Source organism: Neofelis nebulosa, chromosome 1, assembly GCF_028018385.1.
Source record: "Neofelis nebulosa isolate mNeoNeb1 chromosome 1, mNeoNeb1.pri, whole genome shotgun sequence".
Classification (NCBI taxonomy): domain Eukaryota; kingdom Metazoa; phylum Chordata; class Mammalia; order Carnivora; family Felidae; genus Neofelis; species Neofelis nebulosa.
Window position 1 is genome coordinate 53,477,164 of NC_080782.1, and position 18,213 is coordinate 53,495,376.

General features: G+C 36.6%; 1 protein-coding gene across 3 annotated transcripts in view; it reads left to right on the forward strand.

Moving 5' to 3' along the window:
* GABRA1 (gamma-aminobutyric acid type A receptor subunit alpha1) overlaps positions 1-2,910 on the forward strand; it is a 60,721-nt gene extending 57,811 nt beyond the window's left edge. For all 3 annotated transcript variants that reach the window (XM_058722522.1, XM_058722502.1, XM_058722513.1), the window contains one exon: positions 25-2,910. In XM_058722522.1, the coding sequence (XP_058578505.1) occupies positions 25-336 (312 nt within the window). In that variant the 3' untranslated portion in view covers positions 337-2,910. The remainder of the gene's footprint in view (positions 1-24) is intronic.
* Positions 2,911-18,213: the final 15,303 nt, after the last annotated feature.

Here is an 18,213-nt window from a genome sequence, read left to right on the forward strand (position 1 = left end):
TGCTTTTACTCTTTCCTTCGACAGCCAAAGAAAGTGAAGGATCCTCTCATTAAGAAAAACAACACTTATGCTCCAACAGCAACCAGCTATACCCCGAATTTGGCCAGGGGTGACCCCGGCTTAGCCACGATTGCTAAAAGTGCAACCATAGAACCCAAAGAAGTCAAGCCGGAAACAAAACCACCAGAACCCAAGAAAACCTTTAACAGTGTCAGCAAAATTGACCGACTGTCAAGAATAGCCTTCCCGCTGCTATTCGGAATCTTTAACTTGGTCTACTGGGCTACATATTTAAACAGAGAGCCTCAGCTGAAAGCCCCCACCCCACATCAATAAGTCCTTCTATTCACATTCCGTTGTTCAGTCTTCTGCACTGGGAATTGCTTTCTGTTCTCAACGCGGTGATTCCCATCTGCTTTCTTGCCTCTGTCTTAAAGAATTTGAAGGTTTCCTTATTTCCATAATTCATACGAGAACAACAGACCCCTGTCCAGCAGTCCAGAGCAAAGCAGAACATACAGCTGAGAGACAGGATTCTGAGAGAGGAAGCGAGAGAGAAAAATCACGACAGAAGGAGACAGAATGAAACAGAGAGGAAAGGTGGGGAAGGAGGTCCAAGCTATGAGGGAAAGTAGAAGGAAAATAAAACTTAAGTCTGTAACTCCAGGTCATTTGTAGATATTTATTTCCAAATATTCTAAAAAAAAAGATACTGTATATGTCAAAAATATTTTTATGTGGAGGTGTTTCAAAGAATACATTATAAATGTTTAATGACAACAATTTTAAAAATCTATGTCTTTATTGCACAAACTACAGTGTGCTTACATTTTGTTTTGTTTTTTGAACGGATGTATAGCTTTAACACTTTGTTTCCAAAGCTAAAGATCCCAATTTTTTTCCTCCTTTTAAAAATGGCTAGTGCATTATATTGCTGTTAAATGCTATTTTAGAATCCATGGAGATTGCATAAGCAAACGTACAGTTCCTTAAGCATTTAATCCAAAAAAGAGAAATGCTTTAAATAGGCTACTTCATCATCATCTGAGCTTTTACCACTTGCTTCGATGAGAAATCATTTTAACAGAGACATACACTCAATAAAAACTAAAAAAAATATTAATAAAAATGAAATAAAACAATTAAAAATATTCCCTTTGCCACCTTGTCTATATCCAGATAGCACATGGGTCCAATAATCACTTGATACTCATTATGAAGATGTTTTTAGAGAGGCAAACCTATTTTGCAAGCTCTAGAATTGTTGAATGTATTATTTTATATAACAGTACATTAAAAGCTTTAGATTGAAATTTATGATTAGTAAACAAATATAGACTATATAAACAAATTATATATGTAAATATACAGCATGAGATTGTACATTTTTTACTTTTTTAAAGTTGTGTTCTTAAAATATTGTGTAGGACTCACCGCTCTTAGCTGTTAGAATGTTGTTAAGTGCTATATGGAAATACCTTTAGAGCCTGCATTAAAAACAGAACAGCCTGTGGGAATCAGATGGAATTTAAAATATAAAGTCTACTTATGTAGAGAAAGCTTGTAATTTCGAACTATTATCTGGGGTACAGTAGTAAATCAGCTGCTATCTGCTCAAGTCATGCCACATTTCCCTATTTTAGGCTCTTGTAAAATAGAAAGAAAATGGAAAAGCATTAGTTGGAGCTAGAAGATCAACTGTATATTATCACTATATTTGCTGATACCAATTATTTCAATAAGTGTTGTACCATATGTAGCATTAAATATAAAAATACATGAAAGAATGTACAGGAAATAGCTTTTATTGAGTAACATTATTACATTTCATTTATACTGTAGCAATATATTTGTAGGTATACTATGTAAGGGCTTTAACTATAGGAGGTCCATTAATACTCCCTATAAAAATTCTGGTCTGTTTCATTACTTCCCAGAAGTTTTAGAGATGAATATTTATGCAGAAGGTATTTTTGAAGTCTCCTTTTGTCTAACAGAATTTCAGAGATGTTTAAAATTAGCATCCAGAATCCACAGGTCATAGTCTAACCACACTTAAAATGCTACGACATATAAACCTATCAGCATAATTGCCAAATAAGTCCATTGGGATCCATATCCAACTTTTGAGCAATGTTTCTTTCAAAAAGCTGCTATCCAATGATGTAGGAAAAAACACAGTTTGTGTTTTCCTAAGCAAACTCTGGTTTTCTTTTTAAATGTGCTTTATTGTTTGATTTGGTCCTGCCGAAATTCAATGAGCTAGGCCAATAAAGACTGAACCAAGGACGTTTCATCCTCTGGTATCATGTGTAGATATCATGTATAGAAAATAAAATATATATATATATATGGCTCTAACATCCGTGTTGCTGTTTATATCTGTTATTTTTCGGCGTTAACTTAATGTGTTTATTAAGAGCATTTTATCTTCCAGACTCCTCACGCCTAACATTTGGTCTGTATTTTACTCATTAGATGTGAATATTTCTTATTAGTCTGCTTTCTGCTATGCAATGATTGCATTTCTATCATTTCTTAGTTTGTTAGTGTGTGTGGATAGTATTCTATTGTATAAATTGACTGCACAATTTATCAAAGATAAATTATTCTATGTAGCTTTTCTACAGTGCTTTGCTAAACCATGTAATACTAGTTAAGTCTTCCTTGAAAATAAAGATACACTCTTATAGAGGACAGTTCCTGTTTATTCCCAGGAACATTTTTTAAAAGATGACGCTGAATGTTTATTGCACCTCAGTGCAGTGAAGTGGCAATAAAACCTAACATGAATCGAGGTTGTTTATGGCAGATGCATGTATTGCTTTACAGAGTTTAGCAAAAGCTCTTAATTTTATGTCATACTGTATTCTATTATAACAATAAAGCTAACATTATTCAATAACAAAATGGAATGCTTGACTCTCTTTTCATATTATCAATAGGACCTACCAATGACTCGTTTTAAACATTTTCACATAGGACACCTAAAAGTGCCAAGTGCTAGCAAGAATCTCGGGTACAGAGAAGAATTTTGAACATGTATAAATAGTATGACTCTAAACTGTGGTTTTAATTGAATCACTTTTACAAAGAGGAGTTATGAAACACCCGGTATCTGATGCTGCCAGTAGCACGTCGACTTAAAATTTATAAAACATAAATAGAACAGAATCAAAATGCTGAACTGATAATGCAGTATCGACTGTCAATACAGCACATTTGTTTTCTGATCTACTTCGTAGAGACTGGTTTCATTTTTGGAGGGAGGAATCTGAGCACTGTATTTTAAGTCTCCCCTGGAGCTATAACATTCCTCAATGTTTCTATAACCACAAAGTCAGATTAAAGTACAAAATACTTATAACTACTTGAAAGACAATAGAAAAATTATTTCAGTGTAAGGCATAAAACTGTGCTTGGCTTCCACAGATAAGACTATGTGAGGCACAATCTTTCTGTGTCAGATGGTGACCAGGCAAAAACAAAATAAATTGTATTTTTACAAATAATCTTCCTATAAAATGATTCAGGGTTTAGCAAAATTAATCATTTAAAAATCCTCCAAATTACTTATTCAATCCAAATATACTAGGAAAATTATTACATTCATTGATTTATTGGCTCTCACAAAAATGAATGTAGTGAATGATGATAATTTTGGCTATCAAAATATATGCATGTCAGGGCTCACCATAATAATTATCTAAGGTATCAAAATAAGAATGAATTTGGCATGGTAGTTGGCCATCTGTTTGAATTTCATTATATCTGTTTGTTAATACCTTCTGTTGGAGTTTTCTAAAATCTATCCAACTCTGATGACCAAGAACAATCATCTGACTCATTACATTATAACCACATTTCAGTCAAATAAACTCCAAATGTTAATTTAATTAAACTAAGTTCTCTAACATTTGCTGCATCTCTAACCTGTGTTAAGTATTGTGCTACATGATAGGATGGAGACATCAATATTTCATGGCCTTTTTCCTTTAGGAAATCGAAATTATGATAGGGAGGAAGAGAATCAGGTGAAAATAATAATATAAATACTGTAAGAAAAGTAGAGGAAGCTAAGAGACAAACAGCAGGGCTAATTTGGCACTCTTCATAAGGTACATAGTTTTATCTAGAGGAACTAATAATATCCAAGATAAAACTTAAAATGTCAGAGGAATTGAAGTGGTCCTGGACAGTTTGTCAGTGGACTGGGGGTATAATGCCAGCACTATGCGTTGTTAGCCATTTAACCACCATCTAACATTTGAGACCTCTTACAAACCTTCAGAAACTGTGGTAGGTACTGAGATTACAGAAATGAAGATGACTGTGTGATCTTGGAAAGTTCATAATTCATAGAGAATCCAAGGGAACCCAAAGTTACAACACTTTAAACAAGATGTACATCTACCAATAAATGTACAAGGTATGGGGCATTTATACTCAGGAAATGGTATGAGGGAAGGCTTCAAATAAATGTGTTAGCTGAGCTAGTTTTTAAAAGATGATTCAATATTTATCAGGTGCTCTATTGCTGAGGATGGCCGATGGTGATGAGGGGCAGGCCTTTCATTCAAAGATGGTAGTAACACATTAAAACTTAACTCAGAGAGTTACAAAGTCTATTGCCAGGGAACTAACACATGTGAGTGAAGTAGACCAAATATGACACTAAAGGAAGCACCAGGTACCGTGAGAAACAGACCCCATTCCCAGTGTATTTAGCCTCAGCCCCAGTTATTTTGTGCCATGTGGAGAAAGAGTCCATGTATTGTAACATTACTCCAATGTTACAAAAAAACATTCAGTACTGAAATTCTTTTTAACTCTAATTTTGAAACTACTACATTTATTAAATATATGAGCCAGTTGAATTTGGCTAATTCAACTGATCTCTGTTTTTCAGAAAATCTATGCAGATTCATGCATTCATTTGGTGGTCATTAATTGAACAGCCTATACTATGTTTGGTGTGAGAATTATTTCACAGAGAAAGGGCAGGTTATCCTCCTCATTATTAGTGAGCAAGCTTTAAAACTGTATTTGAAAGAATACTAACTACCTACATCTTCTGAAGTCATATTGTTTTTCAACAAAATATTTGTGGTGTAAAGAGAAATCGATATCTTCATGGGGCTGAAAAACAGTAAGGTTCTTTTTGGTTTTCGTTGGTAATATACCCTTCTCTATACTGTAGCAAATTTTATTATGGAAGGTATGATTTCTTCATTAATAGTCCATCAAAGTATAATCCTGGATATTATTTTCTTTGATTCTTACCATAAACATGTAGTTATAAAAAAAGAAATTCATACAGGTCTGTTGATTTGCCTAAAACACTGTGTAAGTAACATTGCCTTCATTATAAAGCTGATACTTTCAAAACTCATCTTTTAAAAACACATTTACACTGGATCTCCTTGACTAAAGGTCTGTTTGAAAAATTAATACCTTATAATATATTACAAACACCATGAATAGTCATTTCATATCAAAAGGAAAGGTCATTTTAGGTAAGCTAGATATGATTAGGGTGGCTCATATTGGACATTTTGGAATCCATCATGGCATAGAGAGCCATTGAAATTAGAGACCTCACGTTAAAGATTGACATGGCCCATTGGGCAGTTCCTGCTGAGCCTTATTTATGCAAGAAACAAGAATAATAATAATTAATGTGAACATTGCTAGAATAGCTGAGGAAGGACCCAAGCAAATCAACTTTCCCAAGACAAATGAAACTTGCCAGGTTTTCTAAAACAATAATTTCAGAATTCTAGAAATCAACCAAAGTCACACAACAAAGTAAGGAATATTTAATCAAGACATAAACAAAAGCATAATAGGGCTGAAACTTTTTTAAGAGCGTGTACAATGCCATGTTTTAACCCAGAATTATACTCATGATCTCTTTGTCTACATTTCTGCAATAATGCTACCAGAGAAGGACAAGCTGGTTAATAAACACCTTCCCACCTGCAGAGGTTCTCACTTAATATAGAGCAAAGCATGCAAAAGTTCTAAACCCATGGATACTGTTAGGTTTGTAGCAATATTATAAGCAAATGGATAAGGAGACTAATACTGAAGGTAGCCAGAAGTTACAATCCTGGTTAAAGAAAACAAAAGACTGGAAGAAGAACCAGAAATGGAAATTTAATGGGAAGATGAGGATAATAAGGCATCCACAGTGAGCTGACTTCAAAGCAATATAATCAGTGTGTTTGAAGAATAAAAAGCTATGTTCATGTAATAAAATTGTTACAAAAATGATACATTACATAGAGAATCTCAATGAAGAGATAGAAATCATTAAAAAGGTAAATCCAAAAGGAAAATCTAGACTTGGAAATAGGAATAGCAGGAGTGGTACAGTTACCAGAGGAGCTCAAAAACAAATCTGAGCTATTATTTTATTATTTGCATGTGGTACCCATATTACAGCCTGTGTTTATGGGTTCATTGGTTTTAGTCCAGAAACTAAAGTACTAGACTAGTTTCTGTTACTCCAGAAACTAAAGTAACAATACCTGGGGGTAAGGAAGGAGGAAACACTGAGCATTTAAACAATAAAGCATAGGTTTACCAGGGAAAGAATATACATTTTACTGTAAATGAGAAGGACTTCAAAATTTTATTGAAATAAATCTTAGAGATTTTTGTCTCATTAGGTGTAAAACTGCTAACTATAATAAATTCCACCTATACATGGAAAAGTCAGTACAAGTAAAATGAAGAAATAAAATTCAATGAACCTGTTAAAATAAAGGTTTTTTTTCTCAATAATAAAATTCAAGTATTTTTGAAAATTAAATTACTTTGTCCTTTAAAGAGAAAACTCAATTTCAGACATTATAAATGAGATGATATTATCTTCTCTTCGTTGTAGTACAGCTGTTTGTAGATCATTCAGTAACATTTGCTCCTGCTGTTTGTAGCTGTCTCCACTTGCCCATTAGCTATAGTTTTCAACTAAGAGCAGGGAAATGTCTGTGGCTATTATAATTACTATAAATTTTTATAATCTTGAAAGATGAAGTATAATTTACCCTCAGAATGATCTAGTTTTAGAGGGTGGCAAATGTGCACATAATGACACACTGCCTAGATATTCCCAACACTCAAGTTTGTGAAACCACATTGCTGAATATAATTAGAAATTTCTGGCATCACAATAATCTCAGGGTGAGGGGTTGAATGAGGGTCTCTTCAAAATATTGTTGAGCACTTCTCTTTAAAAAAATTTATTCAAGTACTTGGGGCATGTGGGTGGCTCAGTTGGTTAAGCATCAGACTCTTGACTTCAGCTCAAGTCATGATCTCCCTTTGGTGACATTGAGCCCTGAATCGGGCTCTGTGCTGACAGTGTGGAACCTGCTTAGGTCTCTCTCCTTCTCTCTCTCTCTCTCTCTCTCTCTTTCTCTCTCTGTCCATCCCCCATTCTTTCTCTACCAAAATAGATAAATAAACATTAAAAAAAGTTACTCAAGTACTAAAAGGTTAAACATTTGAATTTGGTTTTGTTAAAATTGGTCACTCTCTGTTCTTCAGCAGTCCTATTTCTGCACAGATTACCACTGGGAGTTGATGAGTTGACATGTGGAAACTGAATCCACATATTTGGAGGTCAGCTGTCCACATAAGTTCTGCTTCTTCCCTTCATAGCCACTGCAAAAATAGAAGAAACAAATAATATACCAAAACTGTTTTTAAATTCAAGCATTAGGTAGTAGCCAGTAAAGAAGTACTCTCAGGAGCATGCTTTATTCAAAAACAATTTCCTTGAGCAAGAGGGATTATTTAAAGGTAAGATTAAAGTGCTATGTGGCCCAAAGAAGAGATACTTTCTTTTCAACAAGTTTTGGCCAGTGCCCCAAGTAAAAGTTAAATCTTGATGTTCGATCATATCTGTATATTCATCTTTGAGAGACAGAGAGAGAGAGAGTTTGAATGGGTAAAGGGCAGAGAGAGAGGGAGACACAGAATCTGAAGTAGGCTCCAGATTCTGAGCTGTCAGCACAGAGCCCAATGTGGGGCTTGAACCCATGAACTGTGAGATCATGACCTGAGCCGAAGTTGGATGCTTAACTGACTGAGCCACCCAGGCACTGCCAAAATATGGAGGTCTTAATGGATAAGCTCCCTATTGAAGGCAGATTCAAGACTAGAGTATGCATTTCTTTTTGTTTGTTTGTTTGTTTACTTTTCTTTAATGTTTATTTTTGAGAGAGAGAGAGACAGAGCATGATCAGGGGAGGGGCAGAGAGAGTGGAAGACACAGAATCTGAAGTAGGCTCCAGATTCTGAGCTGTTAACACAGAGCCCAATGTGGGGCTTGAACCCATGAACTGAGATCATGACCTGAGCCGAAGCTGGATGCTCAACCAACTGAACCACCAAAGTGCCCCTACATTTCTTGAATTCTAATAAGAAAACAAAAATATAAACTTGTTCTTCTGTGTTGGACTTTCCACTGCACTACTGTCTTAATCTTTACCTATTATACTTTAAGAGAAGAGAGATATTTAACCGAAATCATACCAAAAGAATGTTTAGTCCAATCAAGATTTTGAATGCTATGGGTATTCAGAGAAACTCATCATTAAGCAGGTACGTGTCTGGAGTTGTTATGTGACAGGAACTGCTCTCTTTACACACTGGGTCACAAGTGTTCCCCCAGAACACTTCTGCTTTAACAGAAGTGCATGGCATGCACAGTAATAGAGTAAAGAGGATTTTATATGAACATATATGAGGGGAACTGTAATGAGTTGAATGATGACCTCAAAAAAGATATAGCTACGTCCTAATCCCTGGAACCTGTGAGTATGACCTTATTTGGAAAAAGGATTTTTGCAGATGTAATTAAGTTAAGGATCTCAAGATGAGGTCATTCTGGATTATCTGGTCCTAGATTCAATTATTTATAGTCTTAATTTTTTTACTGTTTATTTATTTTTGAGAGAGAGATAGAGAACGAGCAGGGAGGGACAGAGAGAGAGGGAGATACAGAATCTGAAGCAGGATCCAGGCTTGAGCTGTCAGTACAGAGCCTGATGTCGGTCTCGAACTCACAAACTGGGAGATCATGACCTGAGTCAGTCAGATGCTTAACCTATTGAGCCACCCAGGAGACCCAAAGCAACATCTTTTTAAATATTTAATTTATTTTTTTATTTTACATTCAAGTTAGTTAGCATATAGTGCAAAAATGATTTCAGGAGTAGATTCCTTAATGCCCCTTACCCATTTAGCCCATCCCGCTTCCAGAACTCCTCCTGTGACCCTCTGTTTGTTCTCCATATTTAAGAGTCTATGTTTTTGTACCCCTCCCTGTTTTTATATTATTTTTGCTTCCCTTCCCTTATGTTCAACTGTTGTGTATCTTAAAGTCCTCATATGAGTGAAGTCATGATATTTATCTTTTTTTGACTGACTAAATTTGCTTAGCATAATTAACCCTCTAGTTCCATCCACATAGTTGCAAATGGCAAGATTTCATTCTTTTTGGATTGACAAGTAATACTCCATTGTATATATATATCACATCTTCTTTATCTATTCATCCATTGATGGACATTTGGACTCTTTCCATACTTTGGCTATTGTTGATAGTGCTGCTATAAACATTGGGGTGCATGTGCCCCTTTGAAACAGCATACCTGTATCCCTTGGATAAATACCTAGTAGTGAAATTGCTGGGTTGTAGGATAGTTCTATTTTTAATTTTTTGAGGAACTTCCATACTGTTTTCCAGAGCGGCTGCAGCAGCTTGCATTTCTACCAGCAGTGCAAAAGAGATCCTCTTTCTTCCTTCTTGCTGATTTGGATGCATTTTATTTCTTTGTGTTGTCTGATTGCTGAGGCTAGGACTTCTAATACTGTGTTGAATAACAGTGGCAGGAATGGACATCTCTGTCATGTTTGTGACTTTAGGGGGAAAGCTCTCAGTTTTTCTCTGTTGTGGAAGATAATATCATTGGTTCTTTCATATATGGCTTTTATGATATTGAGGTATGATCCTTCTATTCCTACTTCCTTTTTTTAAATTTTTTAAAACATTTATTTATTTTTAAGAAGAGAGAGACAGAGCAGGGGTTGGGGGAGGAGAGAGAAAGAGGGAGACACAGAATCTGAAACAGACTCCAGGTTCTGAGCTGTCAGCACAGAGCCCGACGCGGGGCTCAAACTCATGGACCGTGAGATCATGACCTGAGCCGAAGTCAGATGCTTAACCGACTGAGCCACCTAGGCGCCCCTATTCCTACTTTCTTGATTGAGGGTTTTTACCAAGAGAGGATGCTATATTTTGTTAAATGCTTTCTCTGCATCTGTTGAGAGGATCATGTGGTTTTTGTCTTTTCTTCTATTGATGTGATGAATCACATTATTTGTGGGTATTGAACCAGACCTGCATACCAGATATAAATCCCACTTGGTCGTGGTGAATAATTGTTTTAATGTATTATTGCATCTGTTTGGCTAACATCTTGTTGAGGATTTTTGCATCCATGTTCATCAGGGAATTTGGTCTATAGTTCTTTTCAGTGGGGTCTTTGTCTGGTTTGGAATCAAGGTAATGCTGGCTTCATAGACAGAGTTTGGAAGTTTTCCTTCCATTTCTATTTTTTGGAACACCTTCAAGAGAATAGGTGTTAACTCTTCCTTAAATGTTTGGTAGAATTCCCCTGGAAAGCCATCTGGCCCTGGACTCTTGTTTTTTGAGAGATTTTCAATTCCTTTGATTTCTTTACTGGTTATGGGTCTGTTCAAATTTTCTGTTTCTTCCTGTTTCAGTTTTGGTAGTTTATATGTTTCTAGGAATTTGTCCATTCTTCCAGATTTCAATTGGCATATAATTGCTCATAATATTCTCTTATTATTTTGTATTAGTTTGTATTTCTGCTGTGTTGTTTGTGATCTCTCCTCTTTCTTGATTTTAGTTATTTGGGTCCTTTCCTTTTTCTTTTTGATCAAACTTGCTAGGGGTTTATCAATTTTGTTAATTCTTTCAAAGAACTATCTTCTGGTTTCATTGATCTGTTCTACTGTTTTGTTTTGTTTTGGTTTGGTTTGGTTTGGTTTTGATAGCATTGATTTCTGCTCTAATCTTTATTATTTCCTGTCTTCTGCTGGTTTTAGGTTTTATTTGCTGCTCTTTTCCCAGATCTTAAAGGCGTAAGGTTAGGTTGTATATCTGAGAGCTTTCTTCCTTCTATAGAAAGGCCTTGATTGCTATATACTTCCCTCTTATGACCACCTTTGCTCCGTCCCAGAGGTTTTGGGCCATGGTGTTATTTTCATTGGCTTTCATGTAGTTTTTAATTTCCTCTTTAACTTCTTGGTTAGACCATTCATTCTTTAGTAGGATGTTCTTTGGTCTCCAAGTATTTGTTACCTTTCCAAAATTTTTCTTGTGGTTGATTTTGAGTTTCATAGCATTCTGTTCTGAAAATATGCACGGTATGATCTCAATCTTTTTATACTTGTTGAGGGCTGATTTGTGTCCCACTGGAGAAGAATGTATATTCTACTGCTTTAGGATGAAATGTTCTGAATATATCTGTTAAGTCCATCTGGTCCAGTGTCATTCAAAGCCAGTGTTTTCCTATTGATTTTCTGTTTAGATGATCTGTCCATTGTTGTAAGTGGGGTGTTGAAGTTCCCTACTATATGGTATTATTATCAATGTGTCTCTTTATGTTTGTGATTAATTGATTTATATATTTGGGTGCTTTCACATTTACAGCATAAATGTTTACAATTGTTAGGTCTTCTTGGTGGATAGACCCCTTGATTATGATATAATGCCCTACTTCATCTCTTGGTTACAGTCTATATTTTAAAGTCTAGATGGTCTGATGTAAGTATGGCTACTCTGGCTTTCTTTTGTCGACCATTAGCATGATAGATGGTACCCCATCCTCTTACTTTCAATCCGAAGGTGTCTTTAGGTCTAAAGTGGGCTCCAGCATGTAGATGGATCTCGCTTTCTTATCCGTTCTGTTATCCTATGTCGTTTGATTGGAGCATTTAGTCCATTGAAGTTTAGAGTGAGTACTGAAAGATATGAGTTTATTGCCATTATGTTTCTTGTAGAGTTGGAGTTTCTGGCGGTGTTCTCTGGTCCTTTCTAGTCTTTGTTGCTTTTGGTCTTTTTTTTTCTTTCATCTTTTCTTCCCTCAGAGAGTCCCCCTTAAAATTTCTTGCAGGGCTGGTTTAGTGGTCATGAACTCCTTTAATTTTTGTTTGTCTGGGAAACTTTTAATCTCTCCTTCTATTTTGAATGACAGCCTTGCTGGATAAAGAATTCTTGGCTGCATATTTTTTTTGATTCAGCACATTGAATATATCCTGCTACTCCTTTCTGTCCTGCCAAGTTTCTGTGGATAGGTCTGCTGCAAACATGATCTGTCTTCCCTTGTAGGTTAAGGACTTTTTTTCCCTTGCTGGTTTCATGATTCTTTCCTTGCCTGAGTGTTTTATGCATTTAACTATGATATGCCTTGTTGATAGTTGGTTTTTGTTGAACCTTATGGGAATCCTCTGTCCTTCCTGGATTTTGATGTCTGTGTCTTTCCCCAGGTTAGGAAAGTTTTCTGCTATGATTTGCTCACATAACCCTTTTACTCCTTTTTCTCTCTCTTCATCTTCTGGGACCCCTATGATACTGATGTTGTTCTTTTTTAATGAGTCACTGATTTCTCTAATTCTGAAATCGTGCTCTTTTGCCTTAGTCTCCCTCTTTTTTCTCGCTTCATTATTCTCCATAAGTTTGTTCTCTCCATTGATTCGCTGCTCTGCCTCATCCATCCTTGTCACCATGGCATCCTTTTGAGATTGCCGCTCAGTTATAGCATTTTTAATTTCATCCTGACTAGCTTTTACTTCTTTTATCTCTGCAGAGAGGGATTCTAATATATTTTTGACCGCAGCTAGTGTTCTTATTATTGTGATTCTAAATTCTGGTTCAGACATCTTGCTTGTATCTGTGTTGATTAAGTCCCTGGCTGTCATTTTTTCTGCTCTTTCTTTTGGGGTGAATTCTTTTGTTTCATCATTTCAAAAGAAGAAAAGGAATTAATGAGGTAAAAAAATTAAAATTAAAAAATTAAAAACAACACACACACACACACACACACACACAAATCAAACAAATGATGCTAGATCCTAGGTGTGTTTTGGTCTGGTTATTGAAATGAGCTTGATAGATTAGAGAAAAAAAGAGGGAAAAAAAGGAAAAACAAGAAAAGCAAGAGGGAAACATTTGAAAATTTGAGAAATTAAATACAATGAAATAGAAAAAATAAATGATGGAAGTAAAATAGTATTGGAAAAATGTACAAAAAAGTAAAAAATGTAGTAGAAAAAATAAAGAAAAATATTTTTAATAAAAATGGAAAATAAAAATAAATTTTTTTCACTTTCTGTATTCAAGAAAAAGACAAGAAATGAAAGAGAAAAAAAAGAAAATTGAAGAGATGGACTAGTGAACAGACCGAAATATGACTGAAATTGCATTGTTTTCCCCTAGAAGTCAAACTATGAACCACTTTATAGTCCATAAACTAAGCAGGCAGAGATTTGCGGTGTTCCTGAAGAACGAAGTGGGCCCAGTTGGGTGGGGCTTAGTGTAACAGCTCCGTTCTCCACTAGATGGCACTGCTTGGCCTACTGGGGTGGATTTTTGTGGCACTTGTAGATGTGTATGTGCATGTGTGGGAGAGGTGAAAATGGCATCACCCAGCTGCCCAGTCTCTAGTATTGGAACTCTGTGCTCTCCGTGACCAAGAATGGTGCACCCAACATTTGTCTCCGGGGATTTAACACCGTCTGTGACCAAGCCGTCAGGTTTCCAGGTAACACCTCCTTCCTGAGTTTTTTCTCAGATGTGGCTGTGTTTCCAGACCCCTCACTTCTGAGGGACTGTGGCTTTGACCTGCTCAAATCATCTGGGGGAGGATCTCACTGAGCAATTGCCGGCCACACCCAGGAACATTTGCCAGACAATGCTGCTGCTGCCAATGCCTAGAGGCTGCGGCTGGGTGCCAGCCCAACCCAGAAAAAGTTCACGTGATTGTGTAGCAGCAGCGTTTCAGGGATTATGGAAAATCACAACACACATCTGGCACCAGGCTTCACCCTTAACAAACTTGTTCCAGCACCAGCGAATATGGTTGTTTTCTGGGGTCTGCTGGGACCTGGTTGCTGCACAGCCTCTACCAAATGTCCTTCCAGCAGTGAAACCGCTTCTGCCCATGTGGCCAAGGACCTTCTGGACCCCACTCTGCTCCTGGGGATTCTCCCTTCCCACCAGAGCACTGCCAGGTATTGAGCTGCGGAGTTTCAGACTCTGTGCTCCCCCTGTTTATAGAGTCTTAATGGAATTTAAACCCTCTCCTTTCTCCTTTCTTCCTTTTTAGTTCAGTCCCTGTGGCTGTTTCCACTTTCCCCCTTTCTCTCCAGCTGCTTTTGGTGGGGGTGCTTTTCCCATACTCTCCTCCCGTCTTCATCCTCTCTCCACAAGGAAAAACAGCTCCCTGCCCTCCACAGCTTTTCTCTCCCTCAGTTCATCTCTCCACACCAGATAACTGCTGAGTTCTGTGGTTCAGGTTGTGTAGAATGTTGTGTTAATCCTAAAATCAGTTTTCTAGGTGTGCAGGATGGTTTAGTGTTGAGCTGGCTGTATTTCATGGACACGAGACACTAAGAAAACTTCCATGCTGTTCCGCCATCTTGGCTCCTCCCACTAAGCAACATTTTTAAAAACAGATTTGTCATTAAGCTCCTTTTCATGTGTTGGTGATCTAAATAGTGAACAGACAGAGACCTTCCTTATATCAAGCAAGAGTCAATGCTTCCAATATAAGAAATTTTCCCAGTTATCTATGATACAAAGGAATGAATCTTTTTTTTTAAGTTCATTTATTTTGAGAGAGACAGAGCATGGTGGGGAGGAGACAGAGAGAGAAAGGGAGAATCTTAAGGAGACACCTTGCAGACAGGGTAGAGCCTGACATGGGCCTTGAACTCACAAAACCATGAGACCATGACCTGAGTCTAAATTAAGAGTCAGATGCTCAGCCAACTGAGCTACCTATGAGCTGCAGGATGGAGTCTTGACGTTTGACTACTGTTGACTATGACTCATAGCATATTTCTAAGATTTTATCACAGTAATATACAAGGGTTTAATGATCTATTTAATGGTGTATAGTAGCTCTTCCATATGCCACCATTTGAAGTCAAATAATTATTTCTCATATATCCAAAAGCACACAAGCAAGTATTATTTACCCCCACATCAGGCTCACTGCTGTCACCTGTCAGTGCAGAGCCCACGTAGGATCCCATGTCCCCTCTCTCTACCCCTCCCCTGCTTGTGCTCTCTCAAAAATAAATAAACATTTTAAAATTTCCAATATACAGAAGTACCATTAAGTTGTAAGAAAAAAATGAAGAAAAAAATCCCCAAAAGATTATAAATAAACTTGAATGGGTTATTTTTAAACACTGAAATACCAGAAATTAGATCCACTTACTTTAAGAATGAAAATTTAGTATGTGAAACTTGAAAGCTACATCCTGGCCAATAGCCTTATTTCATAGACAAAGTCACTAAAACATAGAGACATGAACTACCCAATTTGCACAGTTTATAGCAGGCATGGTATCAGAAATGTTAGTTCAACTCCCTAGCCAATACTATTTCCAAGATGCCCTATTTTCATGTTCCTATCTAAACAATTGCAGTATCAATGTTACTTAGACAACTGAAAGTTTATTGCAGGCATTGGTTTAGGGAGAAGAAGCTAGAGAAGTGTCAACAAATTTCATTTAATTACAACAAAAGTCACATGTGAATAGTGGCCCAAATTATATTTAGTAATCATGGATATCTGGAAATTATTTTGATGGGTTAGAAAATAATATGGTATCTTAATAAGCAGTATTTTCTAATAGATGGCATTAGGATATTGCTAATTCTCTTACTGACCCGTTGAAAGCACATAGAAGGGTTTCTAGTCAACACAGGTCTTATCTCCTAATGCCTACCAGGCTATTATGGGAGTATTTATTTGAACTACACATCCTTGTCAAGTCATATAGAGGTTTATGATTCTTTTATACATTCTGTCAAAAGTAAGTTACAATGCTAGCAATATCCTTAACATGAAAATAATTACTCAGACTATACTTGTAAGAACATAAATACTACATTCATTAGTAAAAACTACTATGCCATTTTACTTGTGAAAAGTCAGTCTACTAGAGCAGAGGGCAGGATGGATCAAAAAAATAATTTATTTTCTTTTAGAAAAGGGGATGGTCTAGGTAAGCTTCTGAAACAGCCTTGCAAATAGTTAAGTTTTATGTAACCAAAACCAAACTTCCTCTCTCTTTTACAAACAAAACAAAACAAAACAAACAAACAAAAAACCCTAACTGGAGATTTACACACAAAATAATGAAATCATTTATGGCATTGAGTGTGGAGATGATTTAACAGGTATATACTTATCTCCAAACTCGTCAAGTTGTATACATTAAACATGCACAGCATTTTGTATGTCAATCATACCTTGATAAAGTGAAATCATTAAGATAATAAATACAATGAAGAACATAAACCTACAGAGATAACACCTTGGTTGATCTCTGTGAGAGGTCAACATATGTTCTGAGACATAAGTGACAAGAAGCCAGAAACTGATCATCTACCCAAGCCAAACAGAAAGCTGTATGGCTGGGATACACTGGTAAAAATTCTAGAGGATAAATAAAGTATACATGCTGAAGTGTTATGGGTAAGAGCTGTAGGAGATGTTGGACAGGTATGCAGGGACCATACCTTGGAGGGTGTTGTAGACCATTAATAAGAGGCTGGAATTAATTTTAAGTTTATGAGAAGCTATTGTAGTTATTCAAATGATAGTGGTCAGTCTGCTTTGTCTTAATTAAAAATTCATGTCCTTTCAACTATAACAATATTATACCTCCACATCTTTTTCTTAAGACTGCCAGAGAAAAAGCATATAGAGTTGATTAGATAGAGATAGCATATAGAGTTGATGTAGAGATCAGGTCAAAATCTCGTGGTTCCATGAGCTGGAGCTCTGCATCGGACTCTGCGTTAACAGTGTGTAGCCCACTTTGGATCCTCTGTCTCCCTTTGTCTGCCCTTCCCCTGCTTGCATATGCATTCCCTTTCTTTGAAAAACAAATGCACATTGGGGCGCCTGGGTGGCGCAGTCGGTTAAGCGTCCAACTTCAGCCAGGTCACGATCTCGCGGTCTGTGAGTTCGAGCCCCGCGTCAGGCTCTGGGCTGATGGCTCGGAGCCTGGAGCCTGTTTCCGATTCTGTGTCTCCCTCTCTCTCTGCCCCTCCCCCGTTCATGCTCTGTCTCTCTCTGTCCCAAAAATAAAAAAAAAAAATAAAAAAGAAAAACAGATGCACATTAAAAAATTTAAAAAAGAAGAAAATAGATAAGAATTGCTTCAGGAAAAAAAAAATCATTATCACACACCACATAGATTTTAGGGGAAAAAAGATAAAAAAGGAAAGAAAGAAAAGAAACCATGTTTCTCCAGATGAGAAGTTTAGAAAACCGAGCAATGAGATTATTAGGCCTTTATATTGTTTACAGATTTAAAGAGTATGTCTTCTGCTTGGGTGTGTATTAATATGTGCATTTTATTTATGTTTTATTGATCAGGTAAGAAAGGAAATATGAAAAATAGTAGGCACAGGTTGGAATTTGTTGTAAAGTTAGACATGTAAAGAAAGCCTGCTACTAGTAAATGAGAAAGGGCCAGTTGAACAATGAGCAGTAGATGAAGCTGAGGTTTGGATGGGAGAATTAGACATCTACAATTATTTTTAACAATTTAAAAAATTAGAGGGTGCCTGGGTGGCTCAGTGTGTTAAGTATCCAACTTTGGCTCAGGCCATGATCTCATGGTTTGTGAGTTCGAGCCTCACGTTGGACTCACTGCTGTCAGTGCAGAGCCTGCTTTGGATACTCTGCCCCCCTCTCTTTGCCCTTCTCCCACTTGTGCTCTCTCTCTGTCTCTCTCTCTCAAAAATAAAAAAATAGAAAATATAAAAGAATTTTAAAAAAGTTTTTGTATATATATTTTTCCAGTTTTAAGGAGATATTAAAATCTGCCAATAGTAGACCTGCATCCTAAAAGGAAGCAATGAACTAA